The sequence below is a fragment of the Vespa velutina genome, chromosome 17, assembly GCF_912470025.1.
Source record: "Vespa velutina chromosome 17, iVesVel2.1, whole genome shotgun sequence".
In the NCBI taxonomy this organism is placed as follows: domain Eukaryota; kingdom Metazoa; phylum Arthropoda; class Insecta; order Hymenoptera; family Vespidae; genus Vespa; species Vespa velutina.
Window position 1 is genome coordinate 4,438,618 of NC_062204.1, and position 18,747 is coordinate 4,457,364.

At 44.0% G+C, this 18,747-nt stretch overlaps 3 protein-coding genes across 12 annotated transcripts in view; 1 reads left to right on the top strand and 2 right to left on the bottom strand.

Annotated features, from left to right (window-relative positions):
- Positions 1-15,026, bottom strand: part of LOC124955166 (neuroligin-1-like) — an 88,018-nt gene extending 72,992 nt beyond the window's left edge. For 2 of the 6 annotated variants that reach the window (XM_047509172.1, XM_047509169.1), the window contains exon 1: positions 1,533-2,005. The gene's annotated coding sequence lies outside the window, so the exon portion shown is untranslated. Of the gene's footprint in view, positions 1-1,532; positions 2,029-10,636 lie in introns of those variants that run through there. The other 4 variants (XM_047509170.1, XM_047509171.1, XM_047509174.1 and 1 more) reach the window with 4 other exon arrangements.
- LOC124955196 overlaps positions 1-18,722 on the top strand; it is an 88,925-nt gene extending 70,203 nt beyond the window's left edge. For all 3 annotated transcript variants that reach the window (XM_047509291.1, XM_047509290.1, XM_047509292.1), the window contains one exon: positions 8,668-18,722. In XM_047509291.1, coding sequence (XP_047365247.1) covers positions 8,770-9,978 — 1,209 coding nt within the window. In that variant the 5' untranslated portion in view covers positions 8,668-8,769 and the 3' untranslated portion in view covers positions 9,979-18,722. The remainder of the gene's footprint in view (positions 1-8,667) is intronic.
- On the bottom strand, positions 15,167-18,642 carry LOC124955178 (ATP-dependent RNA helicase DHX33-like). Of its 3 annotated transcripts, none has more exons than XM_047509227.1 (8): positions 18,486-18,642; positions 18,185-18,432; positions 17,238-17,855; positions 16,801-17,033; positions 16,233-16,583; positions 15,943-16,141; positions 15,590-15,872; positions 15,167-15,435 (listed from the first exon to the last, which is right to left on the bottom strand). In XM_047509227.1, the coding sequence occupies exons 2-8, from the start codon at positions 18,418-18,420 to the stop codon at positions 15,259-15,261; spliced, it is 2,097 nt and encodes a 698-aa protein (XP_047365183.1). In that variant the 5' UTR covers positions 18,421-18,432; positions 18,486-18,642; the 3' UTR covers positions 15,167-15,258. The 3 variants fall into 3 exon arrangements, with proteins under 3 accessions (XP_047365183.1, XP_047365184.1, XP_047365185.1); XM_047509228.1 differs by having other exon boundaries at positions 18,185-18,428; positions 18,486-18,630; XM_047509229.1 differs by lacking the exon at positions 16,233-16,583.
- Positions 18,723-18,747: the final 25 nt, after the last annotated feature.

Genomic DNA, 18,747 nt, shown 5'->3' on the forward strand with positions numbered 1-18,747 from the left:
TATATATATATATAATGTGTGTGTGTGTGTGTGTGTGTGTGTGTGTATAGAAAGAGAGAGAGGGAGAAGGAGGTCTGTTTTTAATGCAAGGGCTTTCAATTTTTATAATCAAAACGCGAGTCCTACGAAAAAATATAACATACATTCCAATAGATTTACCAAGAGCCCTCGAAATTTTTCACGAAATAGCAAACGTAATGAGGAGATTATTCAAAATGAAACGAAAAGAAAGTATTATGCTCGAGTAGTTCGACAAACCTGCCATTCCATTGGAAAATCATTGCGAGATATCGGAAAGCAACGGCACGGCGAATGCATTTAAATTTAACCGAAGAGATTCGATAAACAGGTCGTACGTTTTTATGCGCGGCTCTTCCGCACGCGGTAGTATACACGATATTATTACGGCGTTATATCGTCGAGGAAGAAATCTCAAACTCAATGATTCGAATATTTCAAATCGACTTTATGGACCGACACTCTCTCTCTCTCTCTCTCTCTCTCTCTCGCATAATCAAATTTAATAAGGTGTCGGAGAAAAGAAAATCAACGCTTTAGCTTTCGAGGAAAGTTCCCTCCCGTCGGGTTCGTACAGCAAATTAATAAAAATGGATAAACGCGTGGGCGAAACGACCATAAAAAAACTTATCATCCGTCAGAGGCTTCCTTCCAAGTTCCTCGGTCTCTATCCGAGAGGCTTTGCAAGTTGGAAAAGAGGATCGATCTGTCCTCGGATTATATTACGGGCTAGCGGCGTGACGTTCGTTCCAGAGTATTTGAGTAAATATCGAAAAAATATAAGGAAGAAAAGATCTTGGAGGAAAATAAAACAAAAGAGAGAAAAGGCAAAGATTCTTTAAACCGCTCTTAACTATCCATCGATCAATCCTCGATATCTCTTAATTATCCTATCTCGGATTATTCGATCGTCTCGTATTCGAGCGTACGCGTTAGCTTTAAACCTCTTAACGAGTTTCTCTATCGATCCTGCGGCAACGTCGTCTTATTATTCAGAAAATTTTCGAATAGACAAATGAAGAATCTTCTTCAAGTCGATTTTACGTTCTCGTAGAACGTAATAGGTAGATATTATACGTAGAACGATATATGTAGATAAAGTGGGTTAAAACGTTCCATCTTTTCAAAGAGATTCCACGTGATTAATTTAGCCCGATCTTTGGGCGAACTTCGATGTCTCGATAATTATTAACATTAAATATGAAAAATCTTTTGCAAAAGTCTTTTCGTTTAGGGAAACGATTGAACGTAAGAAACGAAAAAGAGTAATAAAGAGAGCACCGAGTAATCCTAGATTTACACGGCTCGTTTAACTTTAATCTAATCCAAAGTTAAACCGACGGCAGTGGCGGCGCTTCAACTTGGCGGAAACCAAACTCCGTGGCGCGCGGCGAATCCATTTTATTCGCCAACTCTCGCGCGAGACTCGTAACTTGGAAAGGAAATTGGTAGCAAGTACCGCAAAAGCGAATATAACATCATCTTTATATCGTTTATCTTAAGACTTTAAACACCTTTCGGTATTGGATGTTCTCCATCCGATTGCTACGATCCTTCTTTCAGCATCGAGCCGCTGAATGAGATCCTCGAGCGTGTTACGACATGATTTAGGATCTCGCGATACAATAGGGATGCCTATCCCTTCGAGGACACGACGAAAAAGTCCTCGCGCTCGATCACGTTCTATTCCAGTTTCACATCGCACTCGTGCGTGTCAAGAAGCTTTTTTTTCTCTTCGAGACGAGTCTTTTCGGACACATCACCATCGAGAACACCTGCCAGCACCACCGGCACTGTTACGATCATTTTAATCGATGATCGATTTTAACGCGTCATCTCACTTTCGCGGGAGAAAGCTGCGATGGACGTGTGTGATAGAAAACACAACCACCTCGAGCAGGGAGACGAGCCGCAGCGAGGGTGCGCGCGATTGGCTGTCTGTCCCGGGCTCTACTGCCGCGCGAGGAGCCGTCATACGACCCCCGTGAAGGTGGCAATGGAGGTGGTGGTGGTGCTGGTGGTGGTGGTGGTGGTGGTGCCGCCGCCACCGTTGCCGCCGTTGCCGCCGCCGCCGCCGCCGCCGCCGCCGCCGCCGTTGCTGCTGCTGCTGCTGCTGGTGCTGCTGCTGCTGCTGCTGCTGCTGCTGCTGCTGATGCCGATGCTGATGCCGATGGTGATGCTGGTGGTGGAAGTGGCGATGGAGGAGGATGGTCCGGCACTCGAGGAAGCCGGGGCATCTACAGCGCCGACGCCTGCTTTCGTACCGACCACCAGTCCGGTCGATAACGCCACGGCAACCCCCGGCTGCTTCCGACTCTCCTCTTCCACCCCCACCTACGCCTACACTTACTCCTCTCTCTTCTCGTCTCGTCTCGTCTCGTCTTCTCCTCGCGTGTTCTACTTCGTCTTCTACTGCCGATGCTGATGCTGCTAGCGCACACCTCTCGCCTTCTAGGTCCTTTCTCGGAGCAGCTCGCAAAGAGCGAGAGCGAAGGCTTTCCTTTCGTTCCTCTTTGAGCTATCCGACGTGATCCACGAACCATGACGAAAGTCAGACTGGATGAATAACCACGACTACCTACCACTTAGCTACCCTACTTTCCTCCGATCCATCCATACACCGTGTCGTTCGTTTCAACGTTCGAACCTTTTCCGTTCGTCGAGATTCGACCGATCAAACCATTTGTCTGTCTATACTTGCTCTCTTTCCCGACCTCCCTCCCTCCCTCCCTATCTATCTATCTATCTATCTATCTATCTATCTATCTATCTATCTATCTATCTATCTATCTATCTATCTATCTATCTATCTATCTATCTATCTATCTATCTATCTATCTATCTATCTATCTATCTATCTTTCTCCTTAGAATAAGCCTGCTAACTTTTTCTTATCTTATATCGATCGAGAGAGTCAAAGAAGGAATTAATTAACGACTTCTCGCGGCATCGTTGAAATTTCACTGCCTCCGGCAAGCAGACCGTTCGGAACAGGCAAGTAATTCAGCTCACCGCTTGAAACGACCAGCAGTCGGTGGAACCGAAACGAAGCGGAAAATTTGATTAACTTCGGATAGAGTTCTTCCTTTGGATAGAACCGAGAATCGAAGGGATCGAATTAACGACGAAAGACTTCTTCGTCAGATTTTCTCGACGGCTCTCTCTCTCTCTCTCTCTCTCTCTCTCTTTCTGATCCTTTGACTGACTTTAAAGAGAAAGCCTCGTCAAAGAGTCGATAGACCGAAACGCCTGACATCGCTGACGTCTAACGAACTATAACATGACGGTAGGAGTAATACGGGAATCGACTTATATGACTCGTCCAAAGAGTTTTATTTGATTTTTAAGAAAACAATATGTCCGTCTACGACGAACTCTTAAATGCCGGATGGGAATCGCGAACACTGGAGGATAATAAAAAGAGTCCAAAGAGAGAGAGAGAGAAGAATCGAAATAACAATTTCGTCCGGTGCGATGCCCGAAGCGCGAACGTGCGCGAGAACGTGGCTCGACGGAAATTGCCTCGTTATCGTCGACGTCTCCGTTATTTACGACCCTTAACGAGCGAAAGCTTACGCTCGCTCCTCTTCTGCTCGTCAGAGAGCTAACGCCGAGACACGGCTACCCTCTTTTCTTCCATCCTCTTCCCCCTCCTCCTCCTCCTCCTCCTCCTTTTTTCTCTTCGAACCTCTCCTATTTTCTTCTCTTCTTCTTCCTCCAAACACCCTCTTCGATCGCCCGCTCCTCGCGAGATTACCGCGAGATTAATTATGGTCAGTTTCGTTCTCGTCGCATACCATTCTCAACTCCTACTTCCCTTTTTCACGACTTTTCACGATCCAGGAGCACGACAAGGCGACTTTTTCCTTGGTCGAACCTCAACCCCGTTTCTATCCTCGTCGATCAAACCGTGATTATAAATTGAAAAGGACCAAGGAAAAAAAAAAGAAAAAAGAGGATCGTTTAATCCGCGTCGAGCACGCGATACGATCTCGCTTGTTCCAAGAGATTTGTATATGTGTGTGTGTGTGTGTGTGTGTGTGTGTGAGAGAGAGAGAGAGAGAGAGAAAAAGGATAAGTGGCGAAAGTAAACGATCGAGAAATCGGATACGACCAATTTACGCTGTAAAGAAGCGCCGTTAATTAACGTGTAACTTGAGAGTAGTTAATTTGTAAACATCGTACCGCCAAGGATTGAAAGGGAAAAGAGAGAGAACGATGAAACTAGGAAGGAAAATCCGCTCGATTTACGGTTGCCGCCGTCGTCCTGACGCTTTTATGGCGTTCGAGCATGAAAGTGCGTCGACGCTTCGAGGTGAGATTAATAAGAAGGCGAAGTGTTCCGTAACGTTAAAACTCTTATACTACTCGGCTTCGAGCCTTTACATTATTTAATCCTCGTTCCTCTTTGGTTTTACTCGGCATGGCTCGTTTTAAATGTGCAATAGCTTTGAACTCGCAAATCGTTTTAACGGCAAAAGCTGCGACAAGGAGTAGCTGCGAGAAAAAGCTGATTTATGGCTCGTCCTTTCCTTCTACTTTCTCGCGCAGCGAAAAAATCACCCTGTTGTTTCTTCGAACGGTTCACGCTCGGCGTTCTTGTCTCGCGGTGAGTGGCGGTAGTAAAGGTTGGCTGCGCCAAAAATTTCCCTGACGAGGAAAGAAATTTGATAACTGGCCGAACGAATGAACGAACGAACGAACGAACGAACGAACGAACGAAATAACTAGGCCGCGAACGAACGCCTGGGACGCGCGAATAACGCGATTTATGCGGGCACGAATCGAACGTTATCGAGCGCATATACGAGAACGGATACGAGAGAGCTTGGATTCGTGCGGTTCGGGAATTTTCGTTACTTATTATCGAACGATCGCTCTCGTTCGGCAATTCGGTTAGGCGTTCCATCGCTTTTATTTACTAGATTTTCGCGTAGATGCTTTAGCAAGGGCGACGCTTCAAGGAAAATTCTTCGATAACGTAAAAATAACTGAATAAACGTGGAAAGTAAAAAGTGCGTTATCGAGAGAACAAAAAGCGAGAGGTGAGAAACGGAAAGGAAAAATAATAATCGTTTTCCTAGCGACGTGAAAGGTTCGCATCGATGGTTTCTCCGTGTCGGTCTACTCTAGAGAAAGCAACGTAAAAGCGTTCCGGGGGTGCCAATATAAATCGGCCCGCGAAGAGAGTAAACCGCGCGCGGGAGACTTCTACGTTCACCATCTATCTCTCACCATCTATCTCTCTCTCTCTCTCTCTCTCTCTCCCCCTCTCTCTCCGTCCCCCTCCTTCTCGGGCAAAGCGCGGACAAAAGTTTTATAGCTCGATGATGGCCACGGTGCGGCCACGGTTCAGTGATTCTTGCCCTCCGCGAGAAATCTCCGCTGCTATCAAAATAAACGCTTTTCCATCGATTAGGATAAACTTTTACCGTTTTCGAGATATCGAGTCTGTTTTATTCGTAAGGGAGAGAGTAAAGATGAGAAATAAATTTTTGATTTATTAACGCGTCGCTGATCGCACTTTGAACAATGAAGGGAAACAAAGACGTACGACCCTGTTTGAAATTGGAACTTTCAAAGTTGAGCGTAGATTTTAGACCGGCTACAAAAGGACAAAGGTCGTAAAGTATGAAATTTAAATAAGGCCAGACAACAATAGGTGCACTCAAGCAACCACCGAGCTCCCGGATTCTATCTCGTGAAGCCAGTTGGATGGCGACTGCGTGTTAGATAATTTATCTATATATATATATATATATAAGATATATTTCTATTCGCCAGAGTATTTCACGCACAAAACTATCCACTTATGCGCGCTCGTCCAATTTACAAAATCTCCTTGTTGCCGCGATCATCAACGCGTTGAGGAGAGGGAGAGAGAGGACAAACGGGAAATAAAATCAAAGTCGCGTATATTTTACCTTCGTCGTTATTTCTATCATAGAGAAATATAGGAGACCATAAAATTATTTCATTTCCTACGAATCGGAAGTAAATACTTTGAGGATGAAAAGCAAAAGTATAGGAACGCGAGACGTAAAAATTCGCTGGACTCGAAATACGACTATCTTTTTCTAAACATCCTTTCGAGCAATGGAGATAACGTGATAATGAATGGCCGTGTACGAAGGTACGTACGTACGAACGTACGAAATAAAAGGGAACAAAAATGGATGACGGAAAAGAAGGTGAATAGAGGGAACACGTTCGCACAGCGGTCGAGAAATATAAATCGATGCCACGTCCGAGGGAAAGCATGGCCTCTCGCAGACACGATCGTCTTGACGACTCTGCTGCAATAATATACGAGCGTCGTAAATTTTACCAAGAGGTTACTTTACCGAATAGTAACTTTCTCCTTGCTACCAGCTTCTATCGGCCTTGCGCGTTCTTCCCTTCCTTTCCTTTTTACCAAGATCCTCGCAAAATGTTTGGGAAGAGTTGTTAAAGATCTCGGAGGGGGTGGGGGGAAAAGAGAAAGCAATCTAGTACTACGTTACTCGGAAGACAAGTGAAAAGCAAAATTTCTCTCTTTCGGAGAAAAAGGATTCTTTTCAATTTTTAATCCTCCGGACAGTCGAGAAAATGATATACATATATATATATGGATATATATATATATATATCCATATATATATATATATATAGAGAGAGAGAGAGAGAGAGAAGAAAAAAGAAAGCGCGCTCGTCGTGTGCTTCGAACGCGTCATAGATAACTTGGCTGTTCGATAAGATCGTTCCTAGGATCGAGCTCGTTACATAGACGATAAGGTAGACATCGTTACTCGGCTGGCATTACTTCCGGAAATATATCAACGACAGGTGGTACGACAAGCGGAAACGTAAACGATCGTGACATACGACGCGTGGCTTAATCGCGTCGGACGATGACGTTCCATGAATGAGAACATATGCGGTTCCAGCGCGTACTATTACTATTTCCATCCGATATAGCTAATCCACCGATTTAACTAAGACTTCCGATCTTAATTCGCTACCTTACCGCTCGAACCGAAAATAAATCATTGGATCGTCACTCGCCTCGAACATTTCGATTCTAATATCGATAACGAGTATCAAGGGAAAGATTATGAATGATTTCAGATAAATGATATCACGCTGTTCTTCGTAGATCGAAATATTCGTTTGAGTTTGCAAGCTTATTTATGCGTTCGAATCGGTCGATGAAGCTCCAAAGTGTTGTTCTTAAAATCGATAAAATATTTCTCTTCGAAGCAATTCCAATACCATAGGAGAAAATAGCATACCGTTAAGCTACACCGCGTTGGATTTCCTTCTTTCTTTTCCTATTTCTCGTAGACTCGATTCCTAGGACGACGAGAAAAGAGAGATAAAGGGAAAAAAAAAAAAAAAAAAAACAAAAAAGAAAAAAGATGAAGGAAAAGAAAAAGGAAAAGTCGATGAGAAAGGTGGCGGAAAAAGGGCGGATGGCAGCCTCAAAGATATAGACCGTGGGTTGTAGTCGGGTGGGAAGGGAAGATTTTCGGACCGGAGATTGGCCCTCGTAAAGTTCGCTTGGGAAGAACGCCAGACTTTGCGAAGAGAGCGAAGCACGTGGAACGACGAATCGCAGCCGGCTTCGAATTTAAGCCTTCCTTCTAACCGTCTGCACGTTCCTATCCTTTTCGTTTTTATTCGAAAATAGCCTCGGTTTCGTTCTTATTTCCACTTAATTATTTCCCCTTGTCTTCGTCTACGTAGCTAGAAATCGCGAAATGTTGAAACCTCGTCCATTTTGCTATCGAAATGAAATGGGATTCAGTCGCTGTATACGTCTACGAGCGCACATAATGCATGGCTTTCTCGCAAATTACAACCGATTAATCCGCGCTAATGAAGCCGAACGTCGAGATGTAAATAAGTAATTCTCGCATAAGATGTTTCTTAATTCGAAACTTGCTAAAACTTGTTCCTAATGATGCATGCTTTAATTATATTTAGGAACATTATATATATTATATATACTATATACTATATATTATATTTCGATATATATTGCGATACGCTAACAGGACGTAGGGACGCACGAGGTAATGGTAAGGAGAGGGGGTAGAGCACAAATTTTAGGAATGCGACCCTTTTGTCCCAAATAGCAATTTTTCCCCTCGGAACTGTGTGACTTACCTGCCACGTCTATCCTCATTTAAAGTTTTGAAAAGCGGGGAGCAGTCCGTCGAGTAAGAATCCTACCGGACAGGATTAGGCACTTTGTAAACTTTTGCCACGATGACTAATCGACGCCAACGTACCTAGGTATATACCGAAGAAATATATCGAGGATCCCTCGCAAAGGCCTAGTCAGTCTGTCGTGCGGTTCTACCACGAGAAAATCCATTTCGAGCGCGTCGCTTTGCGGTCCTGCAAATCCAATTCCATCCATTCAACGTCTTTATATTCCTCTCTCTCTCTCTCTCCCTCCCTCCCTCCCGCACACCCTCTCCATGTCGACACGAACCGCGGTGTACCGCCGTTCTCACGGTTGTTAATCGTTATCGATGCGATCGATCGAACGAGAATTATCAAAAGTGAAAGTATTTGAACGAAATTTATCGTTAAAATATAAACTTGTACTTTCGAAGAAATTAGTGTAATCGGTTTGTTTGTTTTCTATTGTATGACTCGTAGACGAGAGTTTGATGGATTAAAAAAGGGGATGACGCAAGACAAGAGAAGGGGACAAAGCGAAAATTTGCTTATGCACCGTGCCTGAAAATACGAAACGCGAGGATGAAGAGCTTTGTACGCGGATTACCGTCGTCGTCCGTCTTGCTACGTCTCCTCCTTATACTCCTCTTGATCGTGGCGCACCAAGGGCGAGCCGAGATGGAAGAGAGCAACGGCGATCCTATCGCTTCGTTGCACAAGACCTTGAAATACTGGCGCTGGATCTACGAGACTTATCGCGAGGAAATAAAGTTGGGTTATTGCTGGGCCGATTATTTTCTCGGATCGAACGACATTGAGACCGATTTCATCTCGCGTATCATCGAGAACGAGTTAACGAACTTGAAAGAAATGTCGATTCGAAGAAAATGCAAGAACGATTCGAGGTACTGCGAAGAGGATTTTTCTTATGGAAATCCTTCCCGGTACGGCGTTGACGCTAAATCATCGTTTCGTCAGAATTACATAGAAGAAGGGAACTCGAAAAAGGATTTCGAGGAAATTCCTCGAGCGAATATAGAAGAGAGATATCCTCTTTCCCAGCGAGCGACTATCGATCAGGAAGGTAATTTGGAAAATGGTTTAAACCATTGGTCGACTCTCCCGAATTATACTTCTCAATTTACTTCGAGATCGAGCGATAAACGTTCACGTCGTTGGAGCGACCACGAAGCTGTTCCTGCTGCTGCTGCTGCTGCTGCTGCTGCTGCTGCTGCTGCTGCTGCTGCTGCATCCGTCAAAGTCGCTTATCAAGGATATTCCGTAAAGCCGAAAGTTTTCTCCTTGTTAAATAAAAAGTTAACTATGGATCGTGAATCTTCCTCGAGTGAAACATCGTCCTCGACGGATACGGACGTAGCAGGGCATTTGGGATTTTTGTCTTCTCGAAAAGTTTCCGTTCTAGATAAAGGAATGGCTCGTCGATCCTCGTATTTCGATAAAAGCGATCGCGAAGAAACAACGGCGACGGAGACGGCTTTGTCGTTATCCGTAGAGAAATATGAACGCAACCTGGACACTTTGAACGTTACCGTCGACCAAAATCGAGATCGGCGATCTTTGAGAAAGAATTTGAAAGCTCGAAGCGGTCGATCGTTTACGAGTATCCTATCGACGACGGCCGAGCATCCAATTTTTATCGAAATTTTAAGGACTTTAACAGTATTAGCTCGCATGGGTCAACTGATAATAGATATCGTAGACTCAAGCGAGGTTCTCAGATGTACCAGAGACTATATCTTGAAGAAGACGATCGAGTGGATAGACGCATAGAGAGGGTGGGTAATACATTATCGAGGGATCGTATTTTTAAAACGATCAACTATCTTTATAATTATATTTCACGCGTGTATTTTTATAAAAAGTTACAAAATAATATTAAGAAGTAGTAATGATATCGTAGCCGAGATCGAACGTTCGAATATTAATTTTAATAAAAGTGTTGTGTACCCGATGAAAATTCGACTTTCTAATACATTTTTAATCCAATACGAACAAATTATATCGAGTTTAGGTAGCAGTACGTCTCCTCACTAATTTAACTAGGATCTACGATGTATTCGTGTGGCTGTGATCCGATTTACACAACGAATAATCCATATCCTCGTATCCCCCGTTGTTGTTAGGGGGAGAACGCATCACGGGGACAATTTACCATTGTATCTCTCCGTAGAATACGGAGAGGGTTGGCGATCGTTTAGACCGATATACTCGAATTCACTCGAGGAAGGGACGCTACCTCGATGGGATTGGTTCGCCTTCGAGATGCACAATTAAGAGGCTCAAAGAGAACGGATCGAACCTTCGAGAGAACGAGAGCTAGAGGGTGAGATGAGGAATGTAAGGAGGGATAAACAGGGAAAGAGGCGTCGATGGGTCTACGCTAGTAGTCGATATAGTCGGAACGCAAGGAATGAATTTTTGAAACCACCTGTTGCTATAACCGCTGCCTTTCCGCTTAGACTTCCTCTTCCTCTTCCTCTTCCCGTTCCTCTTCCCGTTCCTCTTCCTCTTCCTCTTCCTCTTCCTCATCCTCGGTAGCATTCCCCGTCATCGTCGTTGACCCCGCGAAACTCGGACTCGGATCGATATATCGAATATTGAAACAAAGCAGCTAGCGAATTCGAAATCGAATCAAACTTCTTCTAGAGAGTTTTCGAGGAGTGCGAAATATCTCTTCGTTCTTGGTCGAGAAGAAGACGAGCACTGAAGAAGACCGTTCCAGCACCAGCTAGAAAATGGTTAAGTGAAACGAGCTCGTAGTCTTTGGGGTTTGCGCAAACATCGGTAGTTACAATAGAGCAGCTTTCATACGTGAAAGGGTCCGAGAAGGGTCTAAGAAAATGAAAAACGAGTGCTCGATTATAGAGAGAAGAATATGGCTGGATCTCAAAGAGTCCTGCCGATGCTTCTCTTCCGTTGCTTTTCTACGGCGCAGGGTTCGCAGAGAGAGGAGAGACAGAGAGGGGAAGAGAGAAGATTCGCACGGAAAAGAAAGAGAGGGAAATAAAAGTGGTCAATTATGTATGTGGTTGGTATTCGCGCGAAAGCTTTTCCCCATCGCGGTTTGTTGACATTATGGTTGGAACCGCTCTCGCACACGTTTCTCTCGACGAAGAAGAAGTAGAAGAAGAAAGTAGGAGCAAAGAGGGAGGAGGGATCACTCGGATACGGCGCGCTCTTTTCTAAAAACATCGCAGCCCGGCTCCATTCAAAGAGATATTCATTATTAAGAATCTCTTAAGCAGAGAGAAAAGAAAGTCGAGACGACCGCGGCGGCGTTCGAAATAAGAACCCAGATAGGGGAAGAATAGCATGAAAGCTCTTCTTCGTACGTTCTTTCGCATCTTTCGCGAGAAAGGCAGTCTGCTTCCCTATCTATTTCCTATTTTCCTGTCCTTTCAATCTTGGTATACCTACCTATGGCTACCGCGCGTCTATTCATACGACCTATCGAAGAAGCGACACACATCGCGCACGTATCTTTGAAATATAAACATCCGCGTCCAAACTCTTCGATATTTCATTCTTAATTAGAAGTAACAAGGGAGGTATGGCGCCAGTCAAGAGAAAGATCCAGTCGGTTTTTTAATAGCTACTCTCTCCTATCTTGAATCATTTAAAAGATATTCCACTACTTATATGCATTTCTCTTGATATATTTAGGTAGATTCCTTTTCAACGCTTCTAGGTACCTTCTCTCGTTTCCTCGCAGAACAGGTATAACAGATCGCGACGATTGGATTAATCAACGAAATCTATTAGAGAAGACGTCAGCTACTTTTCTCGCGACTCTCTTCCCATCCCATTTGATTTTCAAGGACGACGTCTCTTTCTCGGCGCAGTCTCTCGTATCCGAAGGACTTTGATATCGTCTCGGACAAATCTTCTTACGAGTTTTCCTCTATCTCGGGGCACGTATAATGCCTTCTTCTTCCTCTTCTTCTATCTCTCCGCGTTAACATTAATGAAATTCTATCGCGCGTTAAGACGGGACTCGCTCGCTCATTGTCAGTCTCGTCTTCTCGGCTTTCCATTGATTGCTTGCGTCGGCGTTGTCCTAATAAGATTCTTGAAATTTTCTTTTCTTCTACCTTTTTTCTTTTTTCTTCTTTCGACGTGGAAAACCGCTAAACCGAGAAAGGTGAACGTGCGTTTTCTCCATTCTCGAGCATCGCTTTTCTTTAATGGAAAAAGGGTCGAAAGTATATCTTCCTTTAACGAGAGAAAGGAAAAGTTTTTCGAACGAGCTTTCCACGCGCGCGCACGGTCCTTTAACGTAAATGAAAAATCTCAGAGCTTTTGTGCGGCTCGTTAGCGATCCTTCGCGGATTCGATTGGTCGGCGCTCGGACGCGATAAACGTTTAATCGAATCCTTTTTGACTTAAGAAAAAGAGAGAGAAGAAATCCTTTGTTCTCGTCGTCGTCGTCGTCGTCGTCGTCGTCGTCGTCGTCGTCGTCGTCGTCGTCATCGTCGTCCAGCATCGCTCAACGCAGCACGAGAAAAAGGAGGAGTTTGGCCTACGCTCGATATCCATTAATTAATGAAAGGGAACCGCGGAATTTAATTCCGTTTCGTCCCATGAAGAGGCTAAAGCAGAAGATCGAAGAAAAAAAAGTCCAAGGAGCGAGACTAAATGGACGAGAAAGAAGATTAGGAAGAAGGAAATAACGAGACTGGAAAAGTGAATTCCGTGAGAAACGATATAATCCGGTTGCCTACGAGGAACGCGCGATTAGAAGAAAAGAACACTGTAACATGCGAAACGAGGAAGACGAGGAAGCTTAAGATCGTTCATCGCCCCTTCCACCGATTTGTATAATAGTTTACGCCAACAACGAGTACACGCGTAATTCTTGACCGATTTTCAGGAACAAGATAACTTTTTAAAGGATGTATAGCCATTTTCTTTGATAAAAATAATAAAATTAAATCGTGCCTGTGAAACATTATATTTTTTTTTTTTTTAAATAATTTATGCATCGAAATAAAGCTTTTTACAGCCATTTATTGATTTTCGTATAAAACGCTTGACGCGTAACGACACGAAACATGTGTTTTGCTTCCGTTCCAAGACGATTCTCAAATTTTCTGATCCATTAATTTTATTTAGTATTACTTACGGTCCGTCGAAGTCTATATCTGGATTATATCAACGCAACTACTACCGAGCTAAACTTCTGGTGGCATATTTCAATGCGTTAACAAAATCTTTTCTTGCTACTTTTAACTGGACATTTAAAATGCTTACGTACCTGATCATACTCTTCGTTGATCGATTCGATGGAATCATAAAATTGTAAATAATCTACGCGAACTTATAAAATGATAGGGATAGTCTTATAATAGTGCGCTCGTAGTACGTCTTTTGCCCATATCTATCTATCTCTTAAAGTCACATTTAGCTACGGACAAAAGACGACGAATATCCTTAAGACTAGATGAGAATCATGCTGATATGGTTAATGTCACGGATGCGACAGACAGGAATGCGATTTTCCTCGGGTCGAGAAAGAGTCCTAGAAACAGCCATCTTCCTTAGCGCAGAAACTAAGGCGCTCGATAATTCGATATAAAGGACGCGAGAATGCCTGCGCGAGCCCTCTTTACGACTAACTCCACGACGATTAGATCCGATATTAGATTTTCAGCTTCGACGATTCGACGAAGGCCAGAGAGAGAGAGAGAGAGAGAGAGAGAGAGAGAGAGAGAAAGAGAGTGGGGGAGGGGGGAAGGAGGAGAATGTTGGAAGGGCACGCAAAATATGTCTTAGTTCTCTTCAGCCTTTCCTTTATCTTTTTCTATCAGTCCTATAATAAAAGAGGAATTTACTATATACGAGTATGTATGTACGTACCTTTAGGCTCTTCCTTGTCAAAAGGACAATGACTACCGAAGAAACGGTTTTTTCATCGACGTCCTTCTAAAAGAATAAAAAAGGAGAAAGAAGAAAAAAGAAAAGAACAGAAATGAAGAAAAAAGAGCGATAAAAATAGATGAACAGCCGAGGTCATTGTATCCGCCGAGGAAGAAAATTTTCAGCTCGGATTTCTCCGCATCGGCCGGTCACGAGTAAGAGCCGAGATTAACGCGAAACGCGTTCCATTTTATGGACGCTTGACCATAAAAACGACTTTTTACAGTGGCCCTTAATGAATTCGATTAAGTAGTCGAGGCTGACCAAATAAAAAGGAAAAGAAGAGCAACGTCTGTCACTAGCCAATGTGGTTTAACGTGTGAAATAAGCCGGTCAACGATCGATGAACACTTTCCTACTCTTTCTATCGAAATTCAATATTTTTTGAATGGATGGACCCACTCGAAAACTATCGATCGTTGACCATTTGCCGTCCGATATCGTAGCAATTACGAAAACTTTTGATTTTTCGAAATTGCTTTCGGATATTTTCGATCCTCGTTTTCGATGCTCGCACGACGATCAATGTTAGTTATAGAAAATTGAAAACGATTCTATTTCCAGGCCACCTGTTGTAGAGAAGCCTGTAAACTCGTCCACAAACAATGACGACGTCGACGGAGGAGGAGGAGGAGGAGGAGGAGGGGGGGGGGGAGAAGGACAATTCCAAAGCTTCAATCGGTCGTTCGTGTCAAACAAATCGTTTGGCTCTCCGTTGAATTAAACGTTTTATTAGTTAAGCGAATCTCCCTCCCTCTTTCCCCCTCTCCTTATTTCCGATAATCCGTAAAATTAGATTAGACAAACGTCAAAATGGTACACCGTCTTTGTAAAGATTTTTCTTTCAGTAAGCCTTTTTAAAACGCGTTTGAACGTTAACCTTTTTAACTTGAAAGGGGACGATTTGCAATTCCGATGGGGCGAGTCCACGGATAGATCGTGTATGTTAGCTCTTTGAAAAATCACGAGTAAATATTTATCAAATATAGGACCTTATTGATCAGATTAGCGAGCATAAAAAAAAAATATGTAAAATGGTAAATAACTTGGATAAAACTTTTATTCGATACGTGGAACGTGTCTTTTCATTGTTGACTGTATCGATAAAAGTCATCGGATTAAAATATAAATCGATCATTCGTGTTTAATCGCAACGACTCCTTTCTCCGACAGCCAGGAATTCTCGATGACGGACAAATCACGGAGATAACACTTGCCTGTGGCAACGATTTCCGTGAACAATATCAGAGATGGTTTCGTACCGTGTAACGTCGAGGATGGATGTATAGCCACCGGCTGTTTCGAGCTTACCTATGCGGATGAATTAGAACATTCGATTAGTCCTATCGATATCCTTTCGATCGTTGACGATCTATACGTCGTTTTATATCCTCAGGATCAAACGATTCCTTATTTATCTATCAATGTATGGAAAGGATGGAAGAAAAGTTTCAACGATATCTACCGTGACGTAGGTGTTATTATCCCTTTGTAATTCCGCTAAGTTCTCGTATAGCCCTTCGAGAAGAGCCTTCCTAAGCTGTTCCGTATTTGTTCCGCAGCTGGCCTTATCCAAATTCGCACGTTCCGCCAAAGTAGCGAGCTGCTTTCGTACCTCCGTGGCATATTCCAAATTCCGATGGTGTAGAAAATTCTCGTGGCACCAAACCTTTTTCTGACTGCCGGTGCTCGTATAACCACGAAAAACATTTAATAAGGTTACGTGGTCCCCCTCGGGAGAGGCGAATCTGTAATGTTACGATCGTTGACTCGAACGTGGCTATTTATTTATAAGGAAAAAGTTTAATCGAAAATTACCGTGACTTGGCGGCATAAGCCTGCTGTCTCTTGGCCGGTGGATCGGTAAATATCGATTCTCCGGACAGGAGGGCAACCACCGTCAGAGCTTCCTCGAGACATCGATGTTCTACGGAGGCTAGAATCACTTTGGTAAATCGAGGATCCAAAGGGAACAAAGACATCGTTCTTCCTAAAGTAGTCAATTGCGGCGGAGAACCTGTGAAAGGAGGATAGTTGGTCGAAGAAGAGAACGTGTTGGATAGGAGAGGATGGAAGGGCCCTATCGATTTTATAACTCGAATCGATACCTTTCACGGCAGCGAGCTTTTCCAAACATGTCACCGCTACGTCGACCGCCTCCTTCGGTGGTCTCTCCATAAAATCGAAGCTAGTAATATCGACGCCAATGGCGAGAAGCTGAAGAGCGACTCCAGCTAGGGAACACCTTTGTATCTCCGGCACTGGCATCTCCTTCATCCTCTCGAATTCGTCCTTTGTGTAAGTCCTGTAACATTTTCCCGGTGCCTCGCGAGCGGCTCTTCCTGTCCTTTGCCAAGCTTGCGCCTTTGAGATCTGTTCCACCTTCAGGACGTCCAGTCCTGTCGTTGGATGATGCGTTCTTGCTTTGACCACGCCGGTATCGATCACGTGTCGAATACCTAGGTAGGTAGGTCGACGAAGCCGTTTATGCCACACTCATCGTCTATCTATCCGTTCATCTACCTTATCCATCTACCTATCCACCTACCCATCCACCCACCTATCCACCTACCCATCCACCTACCCATCCACCCACCTATCCACCCACCTATCCATCTATCTGTCCATCTATATCCGACAAGATCTAATGCTATCTAATAATATCGGAGGACTCACCACCTATCGTAACGGACGTCTCGGCAACGTTCGTCGAGAAAATAAGCTTTCGCATTCCCGTGGGGGCCGGCTTGAAGGCTTCCAACTGCTGATGAGTCGGTAGAGCCGAGTAGAGTGGAAATACCTTCAACGGTGGATATCCCTTGCCGTCCAACTGTTTGGCAACCTGTTTCGCATTAACTACGGCAGTTTCTATCTCTTCCTGTCCGGTCAAGAACACGAGAATGTCTTCGCTGGAAATGACAACAGCCCCATTTTTGTAATCCTTCGCCCTAACCGCCAGTTATATATAACTGTGTGTGTGTGTGTGTGTGTGTGTGTATATGTATATATATATATATATCACAGACACGCGCGCACACACACACACACACACACGTATATGTGTAACCGCAACGTGTACAACTCGTTATCGAAAGAAATGGCGAAACTCTTACTTGGCCGGTGTCTCCCGGTGGATTTGAAAAGCCGTGACCATGCTAGAAAAAACATAATCCTCTTGACTCTTCACAGCATGATAGATCTTCACTGGATGCTGTCGACCCTCGAGATATAGGACAGGCGCGTGGAAATACTTGGCGAACTTATCGGCGTCTATCGTCGCCGACATGACCAGCAATTTCAGTGGCGGCAAATTCTTCAGTTTCCTCAAATTCTGCGCTCGTTTGGTAACGCCAAGAAGGACGTCCGTCTGAACGGATCTCTCGTGAGCCTCGTCCAATATCACCACCGAGTAATCCGAGAGTATCTCGTCGGTCATTGCTTCCCGTACCATCATACCGTCGGTCAGGTACTTGATCCTGGTTTGAGGTGACGTCACATCCTCGAATCGTACGCAGTAACCCACCAGCTTACCAGTTTCTACCCCCTGCTCCTGTGCTACTCTACGAGCTATGCTCACTGCGGCGACCCTTCGTGGTTGCGTTACACCCACGCGACCGCTAACACCAGCTATTCCGGAGGAGAGCAACAGTTGTGGAATTTGCGTCGTTTTGCCGCTACCGGTCTCTCCGATAATGATCAACGTACTGTATCTTCGTATCTCCTCCAAAAGTCTATAAATATCACATTTCTATAAATTTTATTTATCCTATTGTCGAACGATCGACGATGACGACGACGACGACGACGACGACGACGACGACGAGGACGATTTTGAAAACCACCTGTTACCAACATCTTTGAATAGACGCGCCCTCGGAATAACGCTATCTATCGGTAAGCATATGAATTTACAATGGCCATCGTCAATCGATTCACCGCACGGAGGCGCTGTTCAATTTTCTTTGAAGAAAAGATACAATGAAATTCCCTCTCTATCTGAGAGGGGGAGAGAAAATAGAAAGGTTAAGAAAAAATTATATGTCTCGTGTTTGAATCTCACCGTTTACGAAGCCGATAAACTGGCAGAGATTTTCTTTGTTGATGCACACTGGTGCTTCCTGGTTCTGTAGTATTCTCGACATTCGAAAAACTTGAACCACTACTCTCCTCGTGTTTCTGTACTTTGGCGGGACTCTCCCCAAAAACGACAGTGTTCGGTCGTTTCGGTGCTAATTTGGAAAAACTCGACGTACCCATAACATTGTACTTGGAGTCCGCGTTGTCGTGAACACCCATTTCGAGAGCTAACTAAAACGATATCATAAAACAATCGAAAAATGAGTCAGGCTCAGCTTACGTACCTTTTACCGGTATAATACACTCGTGCCACTCTACACTGACTCGAGCCGAGTACGATCGGCACCTCTTCTTCTTCTATTGCATGAAAAGAGGGGAGAGAGGATAAAATCATATACTTGTTTTTTTTCTCTCGTTAGCCTGGTGTTGGGCAAGAAAACTAACGAGACATTTATTTCTTATTTTTCTTTTCTCTTCTTATTTTGTTTTCTTCGTCGTACATTTATTTCTCGCACATCACAACAACAACATATATATATATATATA

Coding starts and splice junctions, on each gene's coding strand:
- LOC124955178 (XM_047509227.1), bottom strand. CDS start 18,420: ATGGGTGTTCACGACAACGCGGACTCCAAGTACAATGTTATGGGTACG. Junction 17,034..17,237: donor CACCGGGAGACACCGGCCAA/GTAAGAGTTTCG, acceptor TGTCATTTCCAG/CGAAGACATTCTCGTGTTCT. Junction 15,436..15,589: donor ATAATAACACCTACGTCACG/GTAGATATCGTT, acceptor TCATCCGCATAG/GTAAGCTCGAAACAGCCGGT.